The sequence below is a fragment of the Bos grunniens genome, chromosome 6 (genome assembly GCF_055505025.1).
Source record: "Bos grunniens cultivar Pamir isolate PY7600 chromosome 6, Bosgru_T2T1.0, whole genome shotgun sequence".
In the NCBI taxonomy this organism is placed as follows: Eukaryota; Metazoa; Chordata; class Mammalia; order Artiodactyla; family Bovidae; genus Bos; species Bos grunniens.
In genome coordinates, this window is record NC_141170.1 from 26,924,375 (window position 1) to 26,948,920 (window position 24,546).

The 24,546-nt window shown below is 41.4% G+C and overlaps 1 protein-coding gene and 1 pseudogene across 2 annotated transcripts in view; one reads left to right on the top strand and one right to left on the bottom strand.

Annotated features, from left to right (window-relative positions):
• The window catches only part of PPEF2 (protein phosphatase with EF-hand domain 2), a 58,864-nt gene that overhangs the window by 4,197 nt on the left and 30,121 nt on the right, over positions 1-24,546 (top strand). Inside the window, exons 2-4 of the mRNA XM_086405346.1 lie at positions 8,600-8,678; positions 9,306-9,470; positions 19,235-19,372. Of these exons, the coding sequence (XP_086261472.1) occupies positions 19,318-19,372 (55 nt within the window). The 5' untranslated portion in view covers positions 8,600-8,678; positions 9,306-9,470; positions 19,235-19,317. The remainder of the gene's footprint in view (positions 1-8,599; positions 8,679-9,305; positions 9,471-19,234; positions 19,373-24,546) is intronic.
• On the bottom strand, positions 15,819-16,659 carry LOC147370452 (large ribosomal subunit protein uL30 pseudogene; annotated as a pseudogene). The gene has a single exon (XR_015165285.1). The product of XR_015165285.1 is annotated as a large ribosomal subunit protein uL30 pseudogene (transcript).

Below are 24,546 nucleotides of genomic sequence, written 5' to 3' on the forward strand. Positions count from 1 at the left end.
ATAACATCCTTCACAAACAAAGATGAAACCAGAACACAAAGGACTCCAGCTGAAGTGTCGTTGTTTATTAGTGAATTTGTGGAAATGGAGCTGTTGGCATTAGTCAACCAGGGGTCAGTGATGTTTTGAGAGCATTCTGGAAGGATTCCTCCAAGCCAAAAAGACCATTGTCTAACATGACAGCACAGGGTACTTGACTTTAAGTTGTTTTTTTGGACAAACATTATAAAAGTAGGGGCTTGAGGGGGGCGGTTGCTGTAGTGTCATAATTTTAAGTTGATCTAGGATGGTACTATCATCACTGTCATCAGTGTGGTCTTCAGGAGGAAACAGCAGGGGAGGGAATGTTGATGGCAGTTTCACTCTGTAGCTAACGTTGAGGGGAAGTTGAGTAAAATTAGTGCCGTTAAGGATAAATGAAAAACTGGTCACAGAACAGACTAAAGAGTCACTGCTGTCGTGTACAGACTGGAGTTTCTGATGGCAAAGCCAACCATCAGAGGTTTCTCTCATAAGCAGCAGGTTGAGAAGGGCACATAAGAGCATTGTCTTTCCAAGAAAAGGAGAAAAGGCAAGAAACAGTGGGGAAAGATATCCTGGCCTGATCTGGCCACCGTGGGGAAGCTGTCTCCTTCAGCTGTCATCTGTTTCAATTCCTGGAAATCTTGACTTCCGGTCATCAGTTGCTGTGCAGGTCCAATCAGGGTTTGGTGCTTTCTTTATATGTGATATATGGATCCAAGGGTCTGTTCCCTGGATCTCAGCAGTATGAGGATTGGTTAACAACAGTTGGTAAGAGCCCTTCCAGCAAGATTGGAATTAAATTAAATTTTTTTTTAATTATTTTATTTTTTGGCTGTGCCACATAGCATGTGGGATCTTAGTTCCCTGACCAGGGATCAAAGTGAAGGGAGAGTGAAAGTCACTCAGTCGTATCTGACTCTTTGCGACCCCATGAACTATACAGTACATGGAATTCTCCAGGCCAAAATAACTACAGTGGGTAGCCTTTCCCTTAACCAGGGGATCTTTCCAACCCAGTGATTGAACCCAGGTGTCCTGCATTGCAGGTGGATTCTTTACCAGCTGAGCCACAAGGGAAGCTCAAGGATACTGGAGTGCGTAGCCTATACCTTCTCCAGTGGATCTTCCCAACCCAGGAATCAAAACGGGGTCTCCTGCATTGCAGGCAGATTCTTTACCAACTGAGCTATCAGAGAAGCCCAACCAGGGATCAAACCTGCACCCATTGCATTGAAAGCACTGTCTTAACCACTGGATCACCAGGGAAGTCCCCAAGGGATGTCTTTGAAGATGTCTCTTGTAAGAGATGAAATCTCTAGGTTGTAAGAGATGAAATCTCTAGGTTGTAAGAGATGATACTGAAGACCTTTGTCTCCAGAGAGCATGCTGTGAAAAAGATTGTTCTACTAAATCATAGTTATTTTCAACAGGAAAAATTAGGTCTTTAAAATAATAAAGTATATTCCTATGTGCTCAATTGTGTCCAACTCTTTGCAACCCCATGGACTGTAGCCTGCCAAGTTCCTCTGTCCTTAGAATTTTCCAAGTGAGAATACTGGAATGGGTTGCCATTTCCTATTCCAGAGTATCTTCCCAACTCAAGGATCAAACCCAAGTCTGTTGTGTCTCCTGTACCAGCAGGCAGATTCTTTACCACTGACCATCTGGAAGTCCCTAAAATAATTGAGTATGTATCCTCTTATTAGCTATAGATCAAAAGAAGCAGGAGCTAGGAGCATTGGGCATCTGTGATTATCTCAAAGGGTGAGAGTTTATGGGTTGCAAAAGGGATACATAGACCTAAGATTTAGAAGGACCAATGACAATGACTTTGGGCAGGATATTTGAAGAGTCTCTACAGATTTTTGCCTTTAGAGTTAATGGTGCCGTTCATGCATTTAACTGGCCCTGGGGATTTTGGCTGGTAAGCACGGTGAAAGTATTATAGAACTGGCCAGCCAGCACAGACTTGTCCAAGCACCTGGCTGAAGTGAATTCCCTGGTCACTATGATGTTTGAGGTGGGGTTTGCTCGGTGAAAGTGAAAGTGTTAGTAGGTCAGTTGTGTCCAACTCTATGAGACCCCATGGACTGTAGCTCACCAGGCTCCTCTGTTCATGGAATGCTCCAGGCAAGAATACTGGAGTGGGTAGCCATTCCTTTCTTCAGGGGATCTTCCTGACCCAAGGACCAAACCCAGGTCTCCCACATTGCTGGCAGATTCTTTACTGCCTGAGCCACCAGGGAAGCCCTTTCTAATAGAATCTTAGCCCCAGAAGAGATAGTGGCCTATCTCCAAGGGAAAGCTTCAGTTCAGTGAGAAAACATAACAACTGTTGCCAAAACCTATTTATATCCTTGAGTTGAGGAAGCTGGAGGAAATCCGTTTGCCGAACCTCAAACAGTCTACTGGGTAATTTAAAATGTTCTAGATGGCACGGATAGGTTTTCCAGGTTTGTGTTTTGGGTGGGCATGGCCAATAAAGTAGATACTTTTAGTGGGTTTATTAATATTTTCCCAATATTGGCTCATAAAGTTTGTAATTTTATCAGTAGATGAATGATGCAATGCATGTACAGTGTGGTTGACCCTTGAGCAATGCAGGGGTTAGGGCAACAGATGCCCCTGCAGCTGTGTAACTTACAGTCAGCCCTCTGTATTCAAGATTCTACATCAGCCAAATACAGATCATGTAGTACAGTAGTATGTATTTATTGAAAAAAAAAGATCCCAGTATAAGTGGACCCCTGCAGTTCAAGGATTGTGTCTTTCAAGGGTCAACTGTAGTCAGTAATGGGAATTTTATAGTCTCTGGCTGGACTGGATCATCATTTGGTCCAAACCAGAGCTTTTTCTTTTTACCAAACCAACAGTAACTAGAGTTCCAATATTGTTTTCCTTTTCTAGAGCCAGTTGTTGGGTATCTCTAGCTAATCTGTCTAGATTATCATTTGGGGGAACATCTTTTTGGACCATGACAGAGGTTTGGTTGTTGGTTTCTGTGAGAGTAAAGAATTTTTAGTGCAGATATCAGTGAGGTGGTTCCCTTTAGCTTCCAGAGAGTCAAGTTTAAAATGCTCAGAAGTTTAGTAGTAGCCAGAGTGGCTGGTAGGAGCATAACATCTAATAAATCTTAAATATATGGGACATTTAAATTTTTATCCCCATTAGATGTAAGGAAATCTCACTACTTCCATAACATTCCAAAGTCATGGGCTACTCCAAAGGAGTATCTACTGTCTATATAAATATTATTATATATGGTTTTGCCCATGGCTGAAATATAGGATTGAGTAAGCATGTCATTCAGTCTGTAGTACTGAGGTAACCAAAGGCAAAGACACTGTCTTGTTAACTTCAAAAGAGGTTACAATTGCATACCCAGCACAATATTTACCATTTCATCTTTTAAATAAGAACCATCAGTAAGCCATGAAAAATCAACATTTGTTAAGGGGGTTTCTTGCAAGTCATATGGGGATTCAGGAAATGGTCTTTTGAGGACTCCCCTGGTGCTCCAGTAGTTGAGACTTCATGCTTCAGTGAAGGGGACGTGGGTTCGATCCCTGGTCAGGCAACTGAGATCCCACACGCCATGTGGCATGGCCAAAAAGTGAGAGAGAGAGAGAGGTGGTCTGTCGAAGTTAAATAGTCGTGAGGAGTTTTGTACATAGAGGATGAAGAAAGGGTGGCAAGGTTAGGCTTATTACAGTGAGCAAGAGTAATATGGGGTGTGGTCAACAGGAGAATTTCATAGGGAGTAAGATGTCTTGCTGACAGATGTTGGGTATGGTTGGAATTCAGAAGGGCTTTCAACAGTGTGAGGAACAAAGATAGTCCGAGAGGAACTCATGACTCTTTCTCGGTGGCCTTTACTGAAAGGGCAGTGGAAGGAATGGCTCAGAGGCAAGGAGGACCACAGGGTCTAGTTGTTGACTGTGATACCTTATTGGTGATGGCCATCTCCATGTTTCTAAATAAGTACCCTAAGGGCATTTCCTTCCTTTTCATAGACTCTGAGGAAGAAGGAGAGTTGATAATTAAAGTGTCCAAGGTCAGAGAGATTCATTGAGGTTTCTATCAATGTTTTAAAACCTAGCTTGTCCTGATCTTCCCAAATAATAGGATCAGGATGAAAGGACTGGCAGACTTTATTTTCTTCATTCTCCAAAATGCGATTGCAGCCATGAAATTAAAAGACGCTTGCTTCTGGGAAGAAAAGCAATGACAAACCTAGACAGTATATTAAAAAGCTGAGACATTACTTTGCCTACAAAGGCCCATATAGTCAAAGCTATGGTTTATCCAGTAGTCATGTATGGATGTGAGAGTTAGACAATAAAAAAAGGCTGAGCACCAAAGAACTGATGCCTTTAAAGTGTGGTGCTGGAGAAGACTCTTGAGAGTCCCTTGGACAGCAAGGAGATCAAACCAGTCAATCCTAAAGGAAATCAGCCCTGAATATTCATTGCAAGGACTGATGCTGAACCCCCAATATTTTGGCCACCTAATGCAAAGAACTGACTTATTGGAAAAGACCCTGATGCTGGGAAAGATTGAAGGCAGGAGGAGATGGGGACAAAAGAGGATGAAATGGTTGGATGGCATCTCCAACTCAATGAACATGAGTTTGAGCAAGCTCCGGTAGATGGTGTGGAGAAGGCAATGACAACCCACTCCAGTACTCTTGCCTGGAAAATCCCATGGACAGAGGAGCCTGGTAGGCTGTAGTCCATGGGGTCACTAAGAGTTGGACAATACTGAGCGACTTCATTTTCACTTTTCCTTTCATGCATTGGAGAAGGAAATGGCAACCCACTCCAGTGTTCTTGCCTGGAGAATCCCAGGGACGGGGGAGCCTGGTGGGCTGTTGTCTATGGGGTCACACGGAGTCGGACACGACTGAAGTGACTTAGCAGCAGCAGCTGGGAAATGGTGATGGACAGGGAAGCCTGGCGTGCTGCAGTCCATGTGGTCACAAAGAGTTGGACACAACTGAGCAATTGAACTGTAGTGTTTTTCAACAGGATTTATATAGATAGATAGATAGGCTGAATCATGAGAGAAAAATTTGGAACCCTGTTATGACAGTAGCCAGCTAACCCAAGAAAGCTTCACAACTGAAATTTAGTTTGGGGATTTGGGAGATTCAGGATGCCATGGAGTTTTTCTGGATCTTTGCGTAGTCCTTGTTCTGAAATCAGATGTCTGAAAAGCAAATGTTTAAGAAAAATTATTTATTTATTTGGCTGCATCAGGTCTTAGCTGCAGCACATGGGATCTTTTGTTGCAGTGCATAGACTCTCTAGTTGTGCTCACAGGCTTCAGTAGTTGCATCGTGTGGGCTCACTAATTGTGCCACAAGGGCTCCAGAGTGTGCAGTCTCAGTAGTTGAGATGTGTGGGCTTAGTTGCTCTGCGGCATCTTAGTTCTCCCACCAGGGATCAAACCTACATCCCCAGCATTGCAAGGTGAGTTCTTAACCACTGGGCCACCAGGGAAGTCCCCTAAAAAAGCAAGCTTGAGTTAGAACAAACTTCAACTTCTCCTTGGAGACCCTGTGTCTCTTTGAGGCTAGAGGCTTTGACAGGTGGATGCTGTCTTTCTGTGAGGAGTCCTGTGAGGGGAGCAGCGAAGCAAGTCATGTACATGTTACGGTAGGTTAGAGCCTCTAGAGAACATCACATCATCTAAATAAAAATAAGCCTTTAGGATTTGTGAGAAATCAGGACTTTTAGTTAAGCCTTAAATTACTATTCAGATGTATTGTTGTCATTTCCAGTTAAAGGCAAAGAGATATTGATGGGCCTTATCCCTAGGGATGCTAAAAAAGATCAGAAAGACTGATGCTGAAGCTGAAGCTCCAATGCTTTAGCCACCTGATTCGAGAAGTTGACTCATTGGAAAAGACCCTGATGCTGGGAAAGATTGAGGGCAGGAGGAGAAGGGGGTGACAGAGGATGAGATGGCTGGATGGCATCATCAACTCAATGAACATGAGTTTGAGCAAACTCTGGGAGATAATAAAGGACAGGCAAGCCTGGCGTGCTGCAGTCCATGGGGTTGCAAAGAGTCAGACACAGCAGCGACTGAAAACAAACGATAACAAAAATCACTCACAGTGAAAAGCTTGCTTTCAGTAGGAATGGGAGCTGATAAGGTGTAAGGGCTGGGAACAACAAGGTGAAGAGGGATATCAATATTGTTTACAGTGTGGAGGTCTTGCACATATCTCTGTCCATGGCCACTGGGTTTCCCGATGGGTAACTGATTGCAGGACTAATAATACAAGGGATTATAACCCCCTGGGCTTTATAATCCACTGTGGTTGGTCTGATTCCCTGTAAGTGAAGTTACTCAGTCGTGTCCGACTCTTTGCGACCCCATGGACTGTGGCCTATCAGGCTCCTCCGTCCATGGGATTTTCCAGGCAAGAGTGCTGGAGTGGATTGCCATTTCCTTCTCCAGGGGATCTTCCTGACCCAGGAATCAAACCTGGGTCTCCCACATTGCAGGCAGATGCTTTACCATCTAAGCCACCAGGGAAGCCCTCTTTATTTGTAGGGTATCGATTAATTCTGGGGTGAGGCTTTGAGGAATCCATTTGGATTTTTTAGTCATCCCTTTATTTTATTTTTTAAGTATAGTTGATTTACAACATTATATGAGTTTTAGGTGTACAACGTAGTGATTCACAATTTTTAAAATTTATATGTTATTTGTAGTTATTATAAAATATTGGCTACATTATCCATGTTGTATTAATACAACATTTGTGTTTCTGCTCCGTCGCTCAGTCATGTCTGACTCTTTGTGACCCCATGGACTGTAGCCCACCAGGCTCCTCTGTCCATGAAATTTTCTAGGCAAGAATACTGGAATGGGTTGTCATTTCCTTCTCCAGGGGATCTTTTGGACCCAGGAATCAAACCAGTGTCTCTGGTGCCTCCTGTATTGGCAGGTGGATTCTTTACCACTGCGCCACCTGGGAAACCCCTATACAATATTTCTTTGTAACTCATTTTATACAGTGTGTGGGAGGTTAGCTGATTTACTAAATTAACCAACTCCAGTATGAACATAGTTTCTCATTTTATTCTAGTTCTCTTTGCCAAAAGACAGAGGTCTCAGTTTAGTTCATTAATAAACCTAGAGTTAAAGGCCACATGTGTGAACTCAACATCCATGGAGAGACCAGAATTTTTCTTAAACATAATCTGGAATCAACAATAATATTCATATACAGGTTCATTGCTATCTCTAGGCATCAGCTAACCCTGGGAGGGACAATCCCTATCTGGTCAGCCAAGCCCCAAGATGTCAAAGTATCAATTACAGAAACTAGAACATGTTTCAATATACAATATTTTTTCTTCTTCCAAATTGAGGTTAGATTATATATATATATATAGCATGTTGTGTTTTCCATATAACATGAAATATGAACATCTTTTCATGATGGGATATTGATCTACATTTTTTAAATGACTACATAGTATTCTCCTGTATATACAATAACTTTAACCATTCTACAATTTATGAACTTGTAAATTGTTTCCAGTTTTTCATGATCAAGAACAATATGGTAGCGAAAATCCTTATCACTTTTTATATGGGCTTTCACTTTTCACTTTCGTGCATTGGAGAAGGAACACTCCAGTGTTCTTGCCTGGAGAATCCCAGGGACGGGGGAGCCTGGTGGACTGCCGTCTATGGGGTCACACAGAGTTGGACACGACTGAAGTGACTTAGTAGCAGCAGCAGCAGCAGCTTTATTGGAGAAGGCAATGGCACCCCACTCCAGTACTCCTGCCTGGAAAATCCCATGGACAGAGGAGCCTGGTAGGCTGCAGTCCATGGGGTCACTGAGGGTCAGACACGACTGAGCTACTTCACTTTCACTTTTCACTTTCCTGCATTGGAGAAGGAAATGGCAACGCACTCCAGTGTTCTTGCCTGGAGAATCCCAGGGGTGGGGGAGCCTGGTGGGCTGCCGTCTATGGGGTCACACAGAGTCGGACACGACTGAAGTGACTTAGCAGCAGCTTTATAAGAAATACTTCAAAGTGGGATTTCTGGACCAAAGGGTTTACAGTTTACAAATTTGTAATTTAATAAGTTAAATACATAATTTAATAAATCTCAATTAAAATTTAATCTAGTTTAATTTCAAAAAAGTAAAACAATTCATATTTCCACCAGTATTGTAATGGACAGGGCTCTTTCTCATACTCTCAATAATATAGGATTTTACCCATCTTTTAACTTTTAGTCAATTTAGGGAAAATATTTTAACTGTCAACCACTAACGAAAAGTGAACCTATATGAAAAGAGAATTCAAGGCAGAAAGAATTTGATAGGGTAGAGTGATATTTTATTTTTATAAGTTACCTTCTACCAAGAAAATAGCCATAAACCTTTAGTTTTATATAATTTCCAAGGTCAATGTCATATGGTTCAAACTAATATTTAATTGTAGAGTTTCGAAACATATAATGCAAAGATTCAGAAATGCAAAGATAAATTTCTCAACCTGTACTTATCATAGAAATCTTTAAAATATTTCTTTCAAAGATGCACAGATCTGGAAGAATAAATAAGGATAAAGAGGATTTGAACAACATAATTAACGAGTTTGACCTACTAAATACAGGTAAGTAAACAGAGTATAATTTTTCTTTCTTTTACAAATTCCCATGGAATATTTAGTGCCTATTAGCACACACAGAAGCATCTTAGATTTATTGAAAAATAAGTTTTCTGGGAATAACGATTGATATTTTAACATATGAATAGTTTAGGTTATAACCTTTGGGGAAAGTGTCTGTAGTAGGAATAAGCTAAAAAAGACAGGATATTTCAATCAGGTTTTGCAAACAGAGAAAAGCCAGCTACAAGGAAGAAAGCCGGGGCCTTCTGCGTGGCTCCAGCTGGGACGCCTTGAGCTCTGGAGCCCCCAGCCCCATCTGTCTTGTCAGCACTCTTCTATTTCTAGGTTAAGGAGCTCAGCCTTCTCAGATGTGGCTTGAGAAACATAGCCTCCTAATCCAGGATTTAAGAAGACTTAGAAGTGAGGAGGAGGCAGGAGTGAGCAGCAGAGAACAGTCTCCAGGGGTTGGCCCTGAGTGTGAGCGAGACACCCCAACTGAGCAGCCTCCTCCTTCAAATCCTCCCCCAGGCCTGATCTGACTGAGATCAAGGGCCACATATTTCCAGGAGGCAGGGAGCCCTGGATGCTTGGCCAGGGCTGTGAATGTTTTCACTTGCTTTCTGGGGACAGGTGTGCCGGACTAGGCCTGCGCCTGATTTATCGGACTCTAGATCTGGAAGAAGTCTGATCAGCCTGGGATCCCTGAGTCAACTTTGAAGATAAGATGGGGACCATATCTTTGTATTAAAGAGGTTTCTGCCTCGTTGTGACTCATAGTAAAAAATACCAAAGAAGGTAAGAACTTTCTTTCTAGCCTAATATACAGAAATGGTTGAGACCACGAGGGCAACAAACTTCCATTTCACGTGGGAAATAGATGCAGGTTTGGCCTGGGGAGAGAGTCAGAGCAGGCCCCTTTGTTTGCTGTGTGTGTTTTGAGGTCTTCAAGTCCTGGATGATGAATCTTCCATTTCTTGGGTTTACTTAGTGGGCAGATAAACAATCACCGACATTTCAGGAAAAAAAAAAAAAAGATAATGTTGGACTTCCCTGGTGGTCCAGTGGTTAAGACTTTGCGCTCCCATTGCAGAGGGCACAGGTTCAATCCCTGGTCAGGGAACAAAGATCCCAAATGGTGTGGCAAAAAAAAGAGATAATGTCAGCTATAGATGATACTAAGTTAGATCCTAGAAGGCAAGGACTCTCACCCATGCAGTGTAAATATGCCAGTTACCTGAGATGGTGGCTCAGCTAGAAAATCACCAGAGAGGCATCTTTTAGTCATTTACTGAATGATGCTGCTTTAACAGTCTGAGGCCATATCAAGCTCATTTTTCATCTTTGATCTTACAGTTTTCACTGTTTCAGATTTTGCCCTGAGAATTATTTTACTTCTTTCTATTCTGTGCACTTCCAAAACCCAAACATTTTAGTATACAGCATGGCTCTATAGGCAAGTTACCAATGATCAAAGCAAGTTGTGACTCACTGGTGGAGTCAATCATTATTGAAGTCCCTTCCAGCTCCAGAACTACAGGTATCTAGGTATATTTTGGTTGGTTTGGTCATAATGGCTTCTCACTTTACCTCATACTCAGAATCTGCTTTCATGACATCCCTTATATCTGGGAACCATTGTGAAGATTAAAAAGATATACTGCTTTTTTTCTTTATTTCTTTATTGTTAACCAACATAAGCTAGGGGAACCTTTCATTTTGATATGCAAGGGGTAAAGATAACAACTCTTTGACCATCCTTGATATAATAACCTTCAAAAATAAAGTTGAATGGGATAAAAGTAAGGGACGGAAAAAATATAGAAGTGGAATCCACTCTTGACATTTAGTCAGTACATCTCACAATGCTTCCTGTAGAAGAGCTAGAGAAAGATTCATCTATGTGGTGTAAAAATAAACCTGGCATAAAATTTATTCAATGACTTTTTAATGACCCTCCACTCTGTGTCAGGTACTGTGCCAAGTCCTGGAGATAAAAATGATGAATTTGTTAACATACAGTCTTTGCTCTCAAGGAACTCACAGTCTAATGATAAAGACACAAAATAGAAAACTATAATATGGTGTTACAGTGATGCAAATGTTGACAAAAATTCAATTAATTATCAAGAAAAAAATTCTTTTTTTTTATTTGAGCCAAAGTGAGGATTACAACCCAGGAAGCAAATTCTCAGAAAGCTCTGAGTACTGTTCTGCCTCTTGAAGGCACAGTCATATATATTTTGGAGCCGAAGGATCATACATAATCAAAATGGCTAATTGGATTCTTGGCAAGGACTGATAGTCAATTCTAGGTTGTCTAATAGGACTTTGACAATTTTACCCTGTATGTACATTGTGCATGCCCATTGTTTAATGCTGAACTATAATCAATAGTTTCAAGTCATTTAGACATCATTGATTTAGTTGGAGTTTTGAATATACATTGAGAGGCACAAGAGATTATTACTCTATGAATGACACAGAGCCCAGTCAATATAGATAGCCAACAACAATAGCGAAGTCAGAAGCAAAGATTTAAGCTGTGACTCCTCAGGGCTTACTCATTTACCCAGAATTTCATTTAGACTAGAAAGGAGATTGTTCAATGAAGAAATCTGATTTTATATGTGAGTCAGTAGATAGTTAAATTGACAGACTAATCTGGTATGAAAGCACAATTTCAGTCTGAATTATAGAACAAGTTGCCCATTACAAAACAGTTTTAAAAATCAAGAGCCATTTGATTTTGCAACGTCACTTTCCCATTATAGAAACTTCAGAATTGAGTAAATTAATCAAATGTAGTAAACAAATGTGGTATATGCTACAAGGAAACATTTTATAGATTAGAGGAACATCTGAAGTCAGTGACAAGAATTATGAGGGGCCTGTTGTTATTGTTGTTTGGTCACTAAGTTGTGTCAGACTCTTTGCAACCCCATGGACTGCAGCATGCCAAAAATTACAAAAAAAATTTATATCAGCCTTTTATTTGATGATAGATCCAACCATTGGTTAAATTGTCTCCAGTGACTATACTTCGTAACAACTTTAAAGAATTTTCCTTCCATCTGGATAAGAAGGATAGGATTTCCTTCCATCTCATCTTTTCCTTCCAAAAGGATACCTAGAAATAAAAGTAACTTTAACTTTTAGTAGAGAGTTAGAAGGCAATGGCACCCCACTCCAGTACTCTTGCCTGGAATATCCTATGGACGGAGGAGCCTGGTGGGCTGCAGTCCATGGGGTCGCCAAGAGTCAGACACGACTGAGCGACTTCACTTTCACTTTTCACTTTCATGCATTGGAGAAGGAAATGGCAACCCACTCCAGTGTTCTTACCTGGAGAATCCCAGGGATGGAGGAGCCTGGTGGGCTGCCATCTATGGGGTCGCACAGAGTCGGACATGACTGAAGCGACTTAGCAGCAGCAGCAGCAGCAGCAACTGAACTAGTAAGATGGGTCTTATAAGCCTGGTCCAGATGCTTGGGTTAGCTGTCTGCTACTGTTATCTTCTTCTTCTCATCTAGGCTTGGTGATTCTTGAATTAGTTGAAGTCAGGTGCTAGAAACAGGCTCGAAGTCCATTTGGGTAGAGGGGCCTTTTTAAAATGAGAGATGTGAAGGAATTCCCTGGCCTTCCAGTGGTTAAGATTCAGTGCTTTCACTGCTGAGGCATGGGTTTGATCCCTGGTTGGAGGACTAAGATCCTGCAAGCCACACGGTACAACCAAAAATAAATAAATAAATAAAATGAGAGCTGTGAATCCATTCATGTCTAGCTGCATATAGATTAGTTAATAATACGTGAAAAGGTTCTTGCCATCATGGCTACAAAGAATCTTTAATTTGGTGTCCTTTCCAATAAACAAAACCTTTATGTTGTAATCCATGACCCTTAAGGTTTTCATATCCTAGAAGCTTGCTGTAAAAAGAGTTGGTTACCATTTTTTAAGTGTCTCAATAAGGCTCTGTAAATAATGTAATAATATTTCTTTTCAACTGCTGTAGATGAAGGTTTCCAAAAATACTGTTTTTTCCCTAAAACCATTTTCTCAGATGCCCAGTGGGTTAAAGAATGTACATATTGGAGTAATGGCAAATGTGCTTCAATAGACACTATAAGGTTTGTGGGGGGAGGGGCGTTTTATCAGGTCTAAACAATATTTGTGTGATGGAGTTAATTTTCCCTTTTTGTTGCTATATGGTATCTGTTTCTTTTCTTTCATGGTAGATTCCTGAGCCTGTAGAAAAAAATCTTATTTCCTTTGCAGGGTTCATGGAGAGCAGTGAACATTCTCGAGGCTGGGCAGAACCAGTGTTTAAAGTTGCTTCTTTGACTGTAGTATCAGCGAACTGATTTGCTTTAGCTTCCACAGTGTCGGATTCAGAATGCCCTGGTGTTTTCATAATGGCTCACTGTTTTGGCAGCTGTATAAGAATGAACAACACTGCGACCTGTTTTCCGTTTTTGCGGGGGAGTTGTGGGTTAAGCTTGGGGTTAAAGCAATTAGTTCAGCTTGTTGTGCTCACTTTCTTTCTGGTCAATAAGAGCTCTTAGGTATGTCCATCGTGGGCGTTATTGCATAACCAGCTCAGTCATGTCCTGTTCACCCCTTAAGTAGGATCCATTTGTAAATCAACAAGATCAGCCTATCAATAGAATCTTCTAAGTCATTTCTGGGAGCAAAAAGATAATCTGTTAACAAAACGCAGTTTGGTGGTTTTCTTCCTGTAGTTCTGGAAACAAACTGTAAGGTTAGGGTTATTGTATAGACTCAAGATAGTATTAGGTGCAGAAAACAACAATACTTCCTAAGAAGTTAGGTGGCATACAGAATGGTGCTAAATGTGGCGAGAGTTTAGAAGAGACTCAACTGAGTGTGGCACATCACTCGTTAAAGGAGACCCCATTGCTGTTTCTTCAGTATCCTTATATAAGAGAGCCCTTGCTGAAATAGCCCACGTACAAGGCGGATGTCCTTTTACTACCGAGTCCAAGTTAGTTTTGGAGCGTAAAAGCAAGTCATCTACAAGCATTTTTGTAAAAGTATCAGAGTGGGACAGTAGCTATCTGTAAGTGACAAAAGGCTTAAAAAGCATCGTTAAAGACCTGATTATAATGCAGTCATCAAGGAAATTTGGCTATTTCTGTGATATTTGACATTTTAAGATAATAACTAGAATTATGAATGACAACATACCAGGACACTTCAAATTTTAGGAACTTCCTATAATTTCTAGAACATTTATATTAATAATGTTTATCCATAGAATATAACTTAAGAAGGTTTATTGTTACTCATCTGACAATGTTTTCCATGTAATTTAGCAGACCAAATAAACTTGATTAGTTTAATGTCTCTCTTTGAGATATTCAGGGGGTCCTTTGAAGGATCCCACAGTCAGTAAGAGGTCAAAAAAACTTCCTTTGGAATTTGAGAAAGTTTGTCAAAGATATCAAAAGGTTTTAAATGTTTGACAAGTAGGATCATAAGTTACTATGAACAATGTTTATTCACTTAATCAAAATGACGGTAAAAGATTTCAAAGGCACGTGCAGAAAGTTACTGGTAAAGACATTTCACAATCTGTTATTAAAAGCAGATTAACATTCAAGAAAACCTAGAGAAGAAACAAATTCTAGTTTTATCCTATTAAAAATAATCTAGAGAAAAAATGATCTAGACATTCACTGAATTTTCATCATTTAACTTATCAGACCTCTAAAGTTTCAAGTTGCCAAAAATATGGAGAAACTGTTTTTAGGTAGACATAGCATAAAACATAATTGTTCTTAAATAGTTTACTCAAAAGTTTTTCATCTCATTTATCTCTTTCATTACTTGTGAAAATATCATCAGGCCATTAATTTTCTTGTTGATAGATTTTATAACATAGATAAATAAGCTTATTGACTTTCAGTAAACCTATGTACAATGAAAGTATTGTATTTAATGTTGTTATACCTAACTTTACAGTGAAAGCCGCTCAGTCGTGTCCGACTCTTTGCGACCCCATGGACTAAATAGTCCATGGAATTCTCCAGGCCAGAATACTGGAGTGGGTAGCCTTTTCCTTCTCCAGGGGATCTTCCCAACCCAGGGATCAAACCTAATTCCCCCACATTGTAGGCAGATTCTTTATTAGCTTAGCCACAAGGGAAGCCCACTCAACTCTAAAGACATGTCTATATTAATTAAACTATCAGTTTAAACTTGCTTTTTTTTCAGCAAAGATTAATCCTAGATCACATGATCCTTTAAAATTTTGAGTGAGTCTAAGTTACATTTAGAAATATTTGATTTGTAAGCACTTACTTCTAAATCAATTAAATAAAGCTCTTTTACAAATTAATTTTCATAGCACCATCCAGAGGTAGGGATGTATTGATACACAATCATATGTATATCCAGATAGACACAGACAGAGTCTGATAGCTTTTTTGCTTGATTTTTAAAAAGCTTCCCACCCTCTTTTTTTCCGCTTTTAGTTTTAAATTCTACTTTTTGAGCCAAGGCTGTAGTTTTAGGCAATATGGGCTGTGTTTACATTTCAAGGACATTATAAGAGTTATAACTTTAAGCTTTCTCCTAGGAATAATTTTGTTCTCTTAGAGTCAGAATTTTGAAAAGATGTTTTATCAAGGAGGCTTTCTCTATAGTTTTGGAATGTCAAGAGTCCCATCCTGGCCATTTAAGAGTTAAATGTAAGCAGTGACTTTGTTCTAATTGTGCAGGAAGCCAGCTAGGGTTCTAGGAGTGACTGCCCATCTGAAGCTGTTCAGCCTCTGAAGCGTGGTTTCTCATTATTCATTTGGTAGCCTATTTCAGATATAATCCGAACTGAGGGCAATGTGATGGATCGAATGTGAGCTGCTTCTGACTCCCTAAGGAGTTACCCTTGGGTCCGTTCGACTCTCTTACAAGTCTGGGTTTCTCCCTCCTGCAGTCTGAAACTGCCATGGGTGCTCAGAGCACTGGGTGATCAGCCTTATTGTGCCCTTGGTGAGCAGAATTTCCTTGATGATTGTAGTGGGATGCCCTATAGGACCAGTATGAGTCATGAGAATTGATTCTCAGACACTTCTGCCAGCTTCTCAGTCACCTGAAGACACATTATGGCTAGAAGAAGCCAAGTCCCTTTTCTTTCTTTCTTTTTTTTTTTCAATTTGTTTCTATTGTTTATTAACCAGATTACAATAATAATCCTGGTAGATACCTTAGTTCATCCTTCTAATAAGCCTGTTGATCTGGTCTTCCCTGTTGCCAGCATCTCCACCTTCTACAAAATGGATGGTCTTTTTCTTCATTCCACCTCATGGAGAAGACAATTTAAAGGGCCACAGGAAGTTGTTTGCTTCTTTGAAACGTTTTCCAACGGTATAGATCTCATGAATCAGATCCTCCATGCAGATGATTCCATATTCCCAAGAGATAAAGCAATCAATGCGTTGTCTGTCAGGGCAATTCGCTTTTTGTTGATTTTGCCATAACCATGCTTGTAAATCAATTCATTTACAGACTTCAGATTTGGGTACCCCATGCAATGTATGGCTCCACAATACTCAGCATGTTAACTGATGCCTTGTTGAGCTTCACAAAGGTGCCGCTGAATATCTGCCGGAGGCGAAGGAGCCCAGCACCTTTCGAACCTTTGGGCTCACACCGTTGATACCTCTGATCCTGATGACAAACGCCAATTTGGGTTCCGAGGGTACATAGAAGTTACCAGCTTTTCGTGCCATCCTAGCCATTCGAATTTCAGTTCTGTACATCTGCCTGTATTCCTTGTGGTAATGCTTAGCTTTTTCATAGATAAGCTTCCTCCTTGCCTTTCGAAGCATCTTTTGGTCAAACTTCTTTCTCAGTCGCTTGATCTTAAGCTCTGCGAAATTCTTCCGCTTTTTCTTAAGGGTTTCTGGCACAGCAGGAACCTTCTTTTTCTTCTCTTCTGCACCCTCCATGGTTCCAGCCAGGAAAGAGCAAAGTCCCTTTTCTTAAGAGCTGAGCAGGTTCAGTCTCTCACTTCACCAGCAAACAATTTGTTCAGACCATATGAACACACTCTTCCCAATTTAAGCCAAATTTTTAAAGAGGGCAGCCAACCCAGTTTACTCCAAAGTTCCTCCTAGGTGCATGCCTGCCTAGGAATTTCCACTTAGGCCCCTGCCTAGGAAATAGACCGGCATCCCCTTAGGATTCCAAGTCCCAAGAGAAACAGCTTGAATAAAATTCAGGACATCATTTAAAGCAATGATGTCTGGCTATCAGGAGAACTCATCAAAAACACCTGAGAAATACTAAGAAGTGGACAAGTCTTAATGGGCCCATGCTGGTACCAAGCGCTGGTTCAGGGTAGACTCCAGATGTCAGCTGCTGGGTGTCTGAAGCTTGCTGGCTACCCCAAGAAAATGTCAAGGAAAATTCAGTTATCAAGTTAAGAAAGAAAAAAAATCATTTTATTTGAGCCAAACTGAGGATTATAAACCAGGAAGTAGCTTTTCCAAAAGCTCTAAGGACTTGCTCCACTTGTTAGAAGTCAAAGGCATGGTTATATCCATTTTAGAAACAAAGAATCATACATCGAAATGACATATTGGTATTTTACATACAGTTCAGCAAGGATACATAGTCCAGGTAAGCACAAGGATACATAGTCCGGGTAAACGCAAGGATACATAGTCTGGGTAAATACAAGGATACATAGTCCGGGTAAACACAAGGATACATAGTCCGGGTAAACACAAGGATACATAGTCCAGGGAAGCACGTGGTGCAAAGCAAGCACAGAAAAAATATCACTCTTGACAGTTCAGCGGGCACTCCCACCTCCCAAAAGAGGTCTGGTTCTTGTGGAGGCACACTCCATAGCAGGGAGGAGAGGAGGAGACCCAAACCAACACAGACAGAAGTTTGTATTCAATTTTTCTTGTCCTGTCTTAAAATGCAAATTATATTTCATCAGAGATGTGACTAGGACATGCAGGAGTTCAGAGGAGGGGCATGTCAAACTTGCTTAAGGAAGATGATGCCTGAAGTGCATCTTTACTCATTACTTAAGAAACGAGTAAAGTTAGTCAAGGGTCAGCTGGGAAGAACATACTCAGTAAAGGCAAAAGCATCCTAGGAGGACTTCTCTGGTGGTCCAGTGGCTAAGACTTTGCGCTCTCAAAGCAGGGAGACTGGATTCGATCCTGTTCAGGGAACTAGATGCCATGTGTCAGAACTGAAGAACCCACTTACTGCAACTTAAAAAAAAGCTTCTCCCTGAAAGAAAAAAAAAATTCTAGGTAAGAGCTGTGTTGAAGAAAGGAGAAAAGGAGAAGGCTTTTGGGAAGAAGAGTTGTATTTGCGTTGCATGGAGTCTGAGGCACCCCAAAGTTTAGCAGCTGAGATGGAGGTTTAAGAGGGAGAGAGTAATAGTTTAAAATGTGAGTTGATTCAGTTATGTAGGAAGCATATACGGAGTGAGAAAGCAGACAGTTGAGAGTAGAATACAAATAAAATTGACATTCAAGAGATGGATAGAGGAAAATGAGCTCAAGAAGGAGAGAAAATAAATAAAATGAAATAAAATTCATATTTTATGGCAAGACAAGAAAAATTTCAACATAAAAAATTTTCTCTGCCCTTGACCTCCTTTCTCCCAACACTATGCATTGTATATCTGCAATATGCATCAGCCAGACCTCCCCCATTAACAGGAATGCCTGCTCGACCAAAAGAACAACATTCTCCTAGCACCAACAAGACGACTCCTTAAAGATAATATTCCTTCTTGAATCTGAAAGGGACCACATGACCAACCATGATCTAGATTGCATAAACTGTCAATAATACACCATTTGATGTACAGCCCTCTGTCTCAAAAAAACATATAGAAGAGTGCCTTGATTTCTCACCAGTGGAGCAGTTCTCAGAGCTTTCTGAGGTGCTCTTCCCCAGTTATAATCCTCAAATTTGGCTCAAATAAAATTTTCCAATTCTTTCTTAGAGTGACTGATTAATTTTTTGTCAACATACAAAAGAGTAGACTCATGGAGACCCATGGAGTAAAATTTAAATCAAGGCACGACTTATGAGATGATGGCCTTGCTAATTCTGGCAAGGTCAAGGCTGACAAGATGAAGCATTGGGGACATCAGCATAAAATGTTTTGATCAATAGTGAGGATGAAAAATATGGTGTTAAGAGGAATTAAGGAGAAGATAAGTGGTCTGCTCGGGAGAAGTCTGGATGAAAAAAAAATAGAGGTCAGGTTATAGTGGGAGGGATGGAGGAGGCCAAAGGATGGGATGATGAACTGCTCTGAGATGAGACTTCAGCATGTTTTAGACTGAAAAGGAGAAGCTAGTAGGAAGGATGAAGACAGGGGAGAGAGATGAGATGACGCATGGAGGGAGTTTTCAGGGGAAGGACATCTCATGTGCTGGGGAGGTGTGGAGTAGGGTGCTATCACATGATAACTTTATATATATTTTCATGATGTGGGAGACAAGGCTCATAGGTAGTTTGCTCTACCTGAACTAATATTCTACCCAAATCTCCCTGTTGCAGGTTCCCTCTTCCTTTTGTCAGCAAACAATTCACTCTCCCTTGGACCTGCTATCTGCGTCCTGCAGAAACATCGCACTTAAGTTATGGGAAGCGGCACTTCAACCCAACACCACTTTGCTTTCCAGAATGCAGAGAAAGGTATGTGCTTCCTACCTTCAGCCTAACTGTGGGGACCCCAGTGGAAGCCTGCATTGCACAGGGAGGGGCTTCTCAGGGTGGACAGGAAATCGTTATATTGCTCCTCATGCTGACTCCTGAAAATCAGCTTCTCCTCCTTGTGACATGACCACAGGATACTCAGCTGAATATCTTAGGACTTGATTAACTATATTTAATAGAATTAAAATTTACTCAAGGAGTCAGTGTTGTCCATTGAGTTTACCACAAACTCCACCTTTACAAGTGAGAGAAATAAGATTGGGCAAAAAGGGGATGAAATAGCATTCCAGGTATTCCAGGTGGAGGGTAACAAAGTCATGAAGCAGGCAAAAAGAGAGGCATTTTCAAGGAACTGAATGGTTGACGTGAATCAGATAGAGAATGGCATGGCATGAGGCTGCAGAGCTGTGCAGAGCCCAGATCACTCAGGAGCAGGTAGGATTTAAACTTCATTCTAAAGGCTTGAAGAACCATTGTAGAATTCAAAACATACATAAAAGACTCTTCTGGCTTCCATGAAGAAGGGATTGTGGCAGGGATTGGAGTGGGTGGTGTAAGAGTAGAAGGAAGAACAATTTAGAAGCTAAAGGTCCATATAGTCAAAGCTGTGGGTTTTCCAATAGTCATATATGGATGTGAGAGTTGAACCATAAAGAAAGCTGAGCACCAAAGAATTGATGCTTTCAAACTGTGGTGCTAGAGAAGACTCTTGAGAGTCCCTTGGACAGTAAGGAGATCAAGCCAATCAATCCTAAAGGAAATCAACCCTGAATATTCATTGGAAGGACTGATGCTGAAACTGAAGCTCCAATACATTGGCCACCTGATGCAAAGAGCTGACTCAATGGAAAAGACCCTGATGCTGGGAAAGATAGAAGGCAGGAGGCGAAGGGGAGAACAAAGGACAGATGTTGGATAGCATCACCAACTCAACGGACATGAGTTTGAGCAAGCTCCAGGATATGGTGAAGGAAAGGGAAGCCTGGCATGCTGCAGGAGTCACAAAGAGTTGGACACAACTGAGTGACTGAACAACAAGAACAAAAGTCATCTAAGCAAGAGATGATAATGCCATGGTCCAGAGTTGGTGGCTATAGAGATGGGAGAGAAGAGGATGAATTCCCACAATACTCAGGAGGTGGAATGGACAGGATCCACCTGATTACATATATGGGGTTGGGGAGAAGGATGAATCAAGATTTACATCCCGGGTACTTCCTGGTGGTCCAGTGATTAAGAATCCCCCTGCCAATGCAGCCTGGAGAAGGGAATGGCAACCCACTCCAGTAGTCTTGCCTGAAGAATCCCATGGACAGAGGAGCCTGGAGGGCTACAGTCTGTGAGGTCACAAAGAGTTGGACACGACTGAGCAACTACACTTTTTTCTTCTTTCTGCCAATGCAGGGGATGCAGCTTTGATCCCTGGTTGAGGAACTAGGATCCCACATGCTATAGGGCAACTAAGCCTGTGCACTGCAATGAAGATCCAGCACAGCAGTCAAAAAAACAAACAAGCAAAAAAAAAAAAAAGAAATCAATTTGAGCAACAAAATAAAGTATTAACAAAGAAAAGATTGATGTCCAGGTTTCTAGATACCTGTTCTGTGCTTAGTCATGTCCAACTCTTTGCAGACCATGGACTGTGGCCTACCAGGCTCCCATATCCATGGAATTTCCCAGGCAAGAATACCGGAGTAAGTTGCCATTTCCTACTCCAGGGATCAAACCCACATCTCTTTCTCTTGGGTCTCCTGCATTGGCAGGCAGATCCTTTACCATTGAGCTATCTGGGAAATCCAGCATACCTGGGTAGGTGATAATGCCAATTTCTGACATAAAATTAATGGAGAAGAACCAAGTTCAAGTAGAATGAAAGTGATGATTTATACATATTGGATTTGAGGTGCCCATGTAACATGCAGGTGGAAGTGCTGAGTAGACAGTTGCATATTCAGATCTGGTTTTTGGAGACGTCAGTGGAGATCCATGCCTTTGGAAGGCATCAGAGTATGGGTGATTGTTGAAGCCACGGGGGTCACTGAAGTAGCCTAGAGTGAGAGTAAAGACAGAGCAATGAAGGAGTCTAGTACTTAAGCATCAGGTCGAAGAGGACGAGGCAACCAGAGATGTAGAAGGAAGCAAGGGAAATGATGCTAACACCTTGTTTCTATGGGGCTTCCCAGGTGGCTCAGCTGGTAATAAATCCGCCTGCAATGTGGGAGACCTGGGTTCGATCCCTCGGTTAGGAAGATCCCCTGGAGAAGGGAATGGCTACCCACTCCAGTATTCTGGCCTGAGGAATTCCATGGACTGTATAGTCCATGGGGTCACAAAGAGTCAGACATGACTGAGCGACTTTCACTTTCACTTGTTACTATGAACTTAAGTATCTTTATAAACTCATGGCCTCCTTTCTAGTTTGGCAACACATCCCAGGCTCATCTTGCATATTTTTGTCTCCAGATTAGAAATCACTATTTCTCCAGGGTTTGGGGTGTTCGTGACCAGGCTGGTCATTACTTCCTATACTTTTTCAATGAACAGATATGGAAAATATGCATTATTTTAATGGACAATTTATACTTAGGATCACAATAATTTTACCTAACAACTTTGACATTCTATCTCCTTTCTCTTTATTAATAATGATACCAGTATGGTATTATTTACTTTGTCCTACAGTATATAAATCAGAAATACAATAACAGTACTATTACAACAATATGATTACTGAAAACTCCTTAAGACTTCTTTGTAGTTCTTTTTGCCCTTTGAGTATATCCACTTAGGCATATACAATTCCTGAATTTTCAAGTCATTTGAAAGAACTCTTTTCTACATGGTTATGCCAGCAGTGCATACAAGGTTAGATTCGCTCATTTAACATTTGCTTTTTAAACATTGATTTTTTTGTTTTGATTTAAATTTGTTTTATAATTTTATAAAACATGTATACAATTCACATTCCAATTATCTGGTGCTGCATAATAAACGGCCTCAAAACTTAGTGGCTTAAGACAACCATTTTATTCTGCTCGTGATTTTGTGGGTCAGGAATTTGCCAAGGGCCCAGCTTGATGGTTTGCCTATGACCCTCAGGACAGCTGCAGCTGGAGGTTCAGCTTCCGGGATGGTTCTTCACCTGGACTTCTGTCTCCCCAGGTGGTTGCCTGGTCCTCAGTGTGGAGTTTTCACAGCCAGGTGTGTCTGTAACTTTTCCCATAGGACGTGCTCTGCACAAGGCTGAGGAGGGGAAACCCAAGCATCTTATACTGCACTGTAGGGAACGGAGGATGGAGTGGAGGTCCTTAGACTACGCTGTACCTCACAGCGGCCATCTCAATGAAAGCTAACCCAGGTTCTAGATGGAGGCTTGGGAGAGTGGACACAGAGGTACTACCCGCTTTCCCCGCACTGAGTAGCCGAAGCGGAGCTGAGTGTATGTCTAGTCAGCAGCATTTGCCTTAAAATGCCTGAGGCAAGGAGTTAGCAAACGACATTTTCACGGAAACTTGGTGGCCATGATGTTCCTCAGTGTTGCTCACACTTTGGCACAAGTGAGGATGATGCATGGAGCTTGTTAAACCTGCAGATTCCTGGGTTCCATGTCAGAGTCATAGTGAGGAGCAGATGTCTGTGTGTTTGCCCTGAATTCCTAAAGCGTTACTTTAGGTAAGGACCACTTATTCTGGATGTTGCATTCACTATTCTGAATGGGGATTTACATAATTTAGTCTTTGTTACTTACTATTTTGTGAGTGCCTTTGGAACATACTTAGTGTATGACATTTTTTTTCCTCACGGAAAATCAAATTCAGCTTTGCTTAAATTCCTCTCAAGGTTCTCTTTTCCCACTCACTGTTGGATCTCCTCTTAGGGATATCAGCAAGAATTCCATGAGCTCTCTAATGCCAGCTAAATATATTAAATCAATCGGTCTGCTTTTCACGAGGTTGACCTGAGTGAACCTGCCGGGTTTCCTTTGTAATCCAGCTTTATCCACAAAGGCTCCATTCATCCCCGAGGGCACTTTCAGGCCCAGGAGTTTAAGGAGAGTCTAGTCACTCATGTGGACAGCTGTCCTCTTCTCTGGCAGCAGTAGTTGACTGCAGGTCCTAAAGCTCAAAGGAAGAATGAAACCTCCTCAAGCCATCCTGCAGTACATGAGCACCCAGCACAGGTCTTAAGTCCACAGACTGCCCTTCAGATTGGACAGTCAGCACCACCCTGGATGTGAGGTGATGGGGATACAAGCCACAGGGATAGAGTGAATATGGGGACAGCAAGCACTGACCCCCACCTGACATGATAGTATGTAGTGATGCACGTTTATTCCCCCCACTCATCATCTAGTTCATCTCCTTTTCTAGATGAGGACTCTGAGGCCCAGAAAGTTGACTGGATTGAGGCTACATAGCTGGTCAGGGCATTTCCAGGCTCAGAACCAGACTCCTGACATCCTATCTATTGTGTTAGTCGCTCAGTCGTGTCTGACTCTTTGCAATCCCATGGACTGTAGCACACCAGGCTCCTCTGTTCATGGAATTCCCCAGGCAAGAATACTGGAGTGGGTGGCCATGCCCTTCTCCAGGGGATCTTCCCAACCCAAGGATCAAACCCAGGTCTCCGGCATTGCAGGCAGATTCTTTACCATCTGAGCCACCTGGTATCAAAATATCCTTCCCACCCTGTGACCCCCGCATCATCCCACTCCATTTTTTTTTTTTTTGCATTTGAATGTATTTATTTTTTATACAGTTTTCAAAGGTAAATTTCCATTTACAGTTGCTATAGAATATTGGCTATATTCCCTGTGTTGTACAATATATCCTTGTAGCTTATTATATACCTAATAGTTTGTACCTCATATCTCCACCTCTATATTGCCCGTCCCCACTTATGTCTCCCACTGGCAACCACTAGATCTGCGAGTTGTTCTCTAGATCTGTGAGTTTGCTTCCTTTTTGTTATACTAGTTTGCTTCCTAGTTTGTTGTAGTCTTTAGATTCCACATATGTGATATCACACAGTATCTGCCTATCTCTGACTTATTGCACTTAGCATAATGCCCCCCATGTCCATCCAAGTTACACACACACATACACACACAGATACATGTGGCAAAACTTCATTCTCTGTTAATGGCTGAGTAA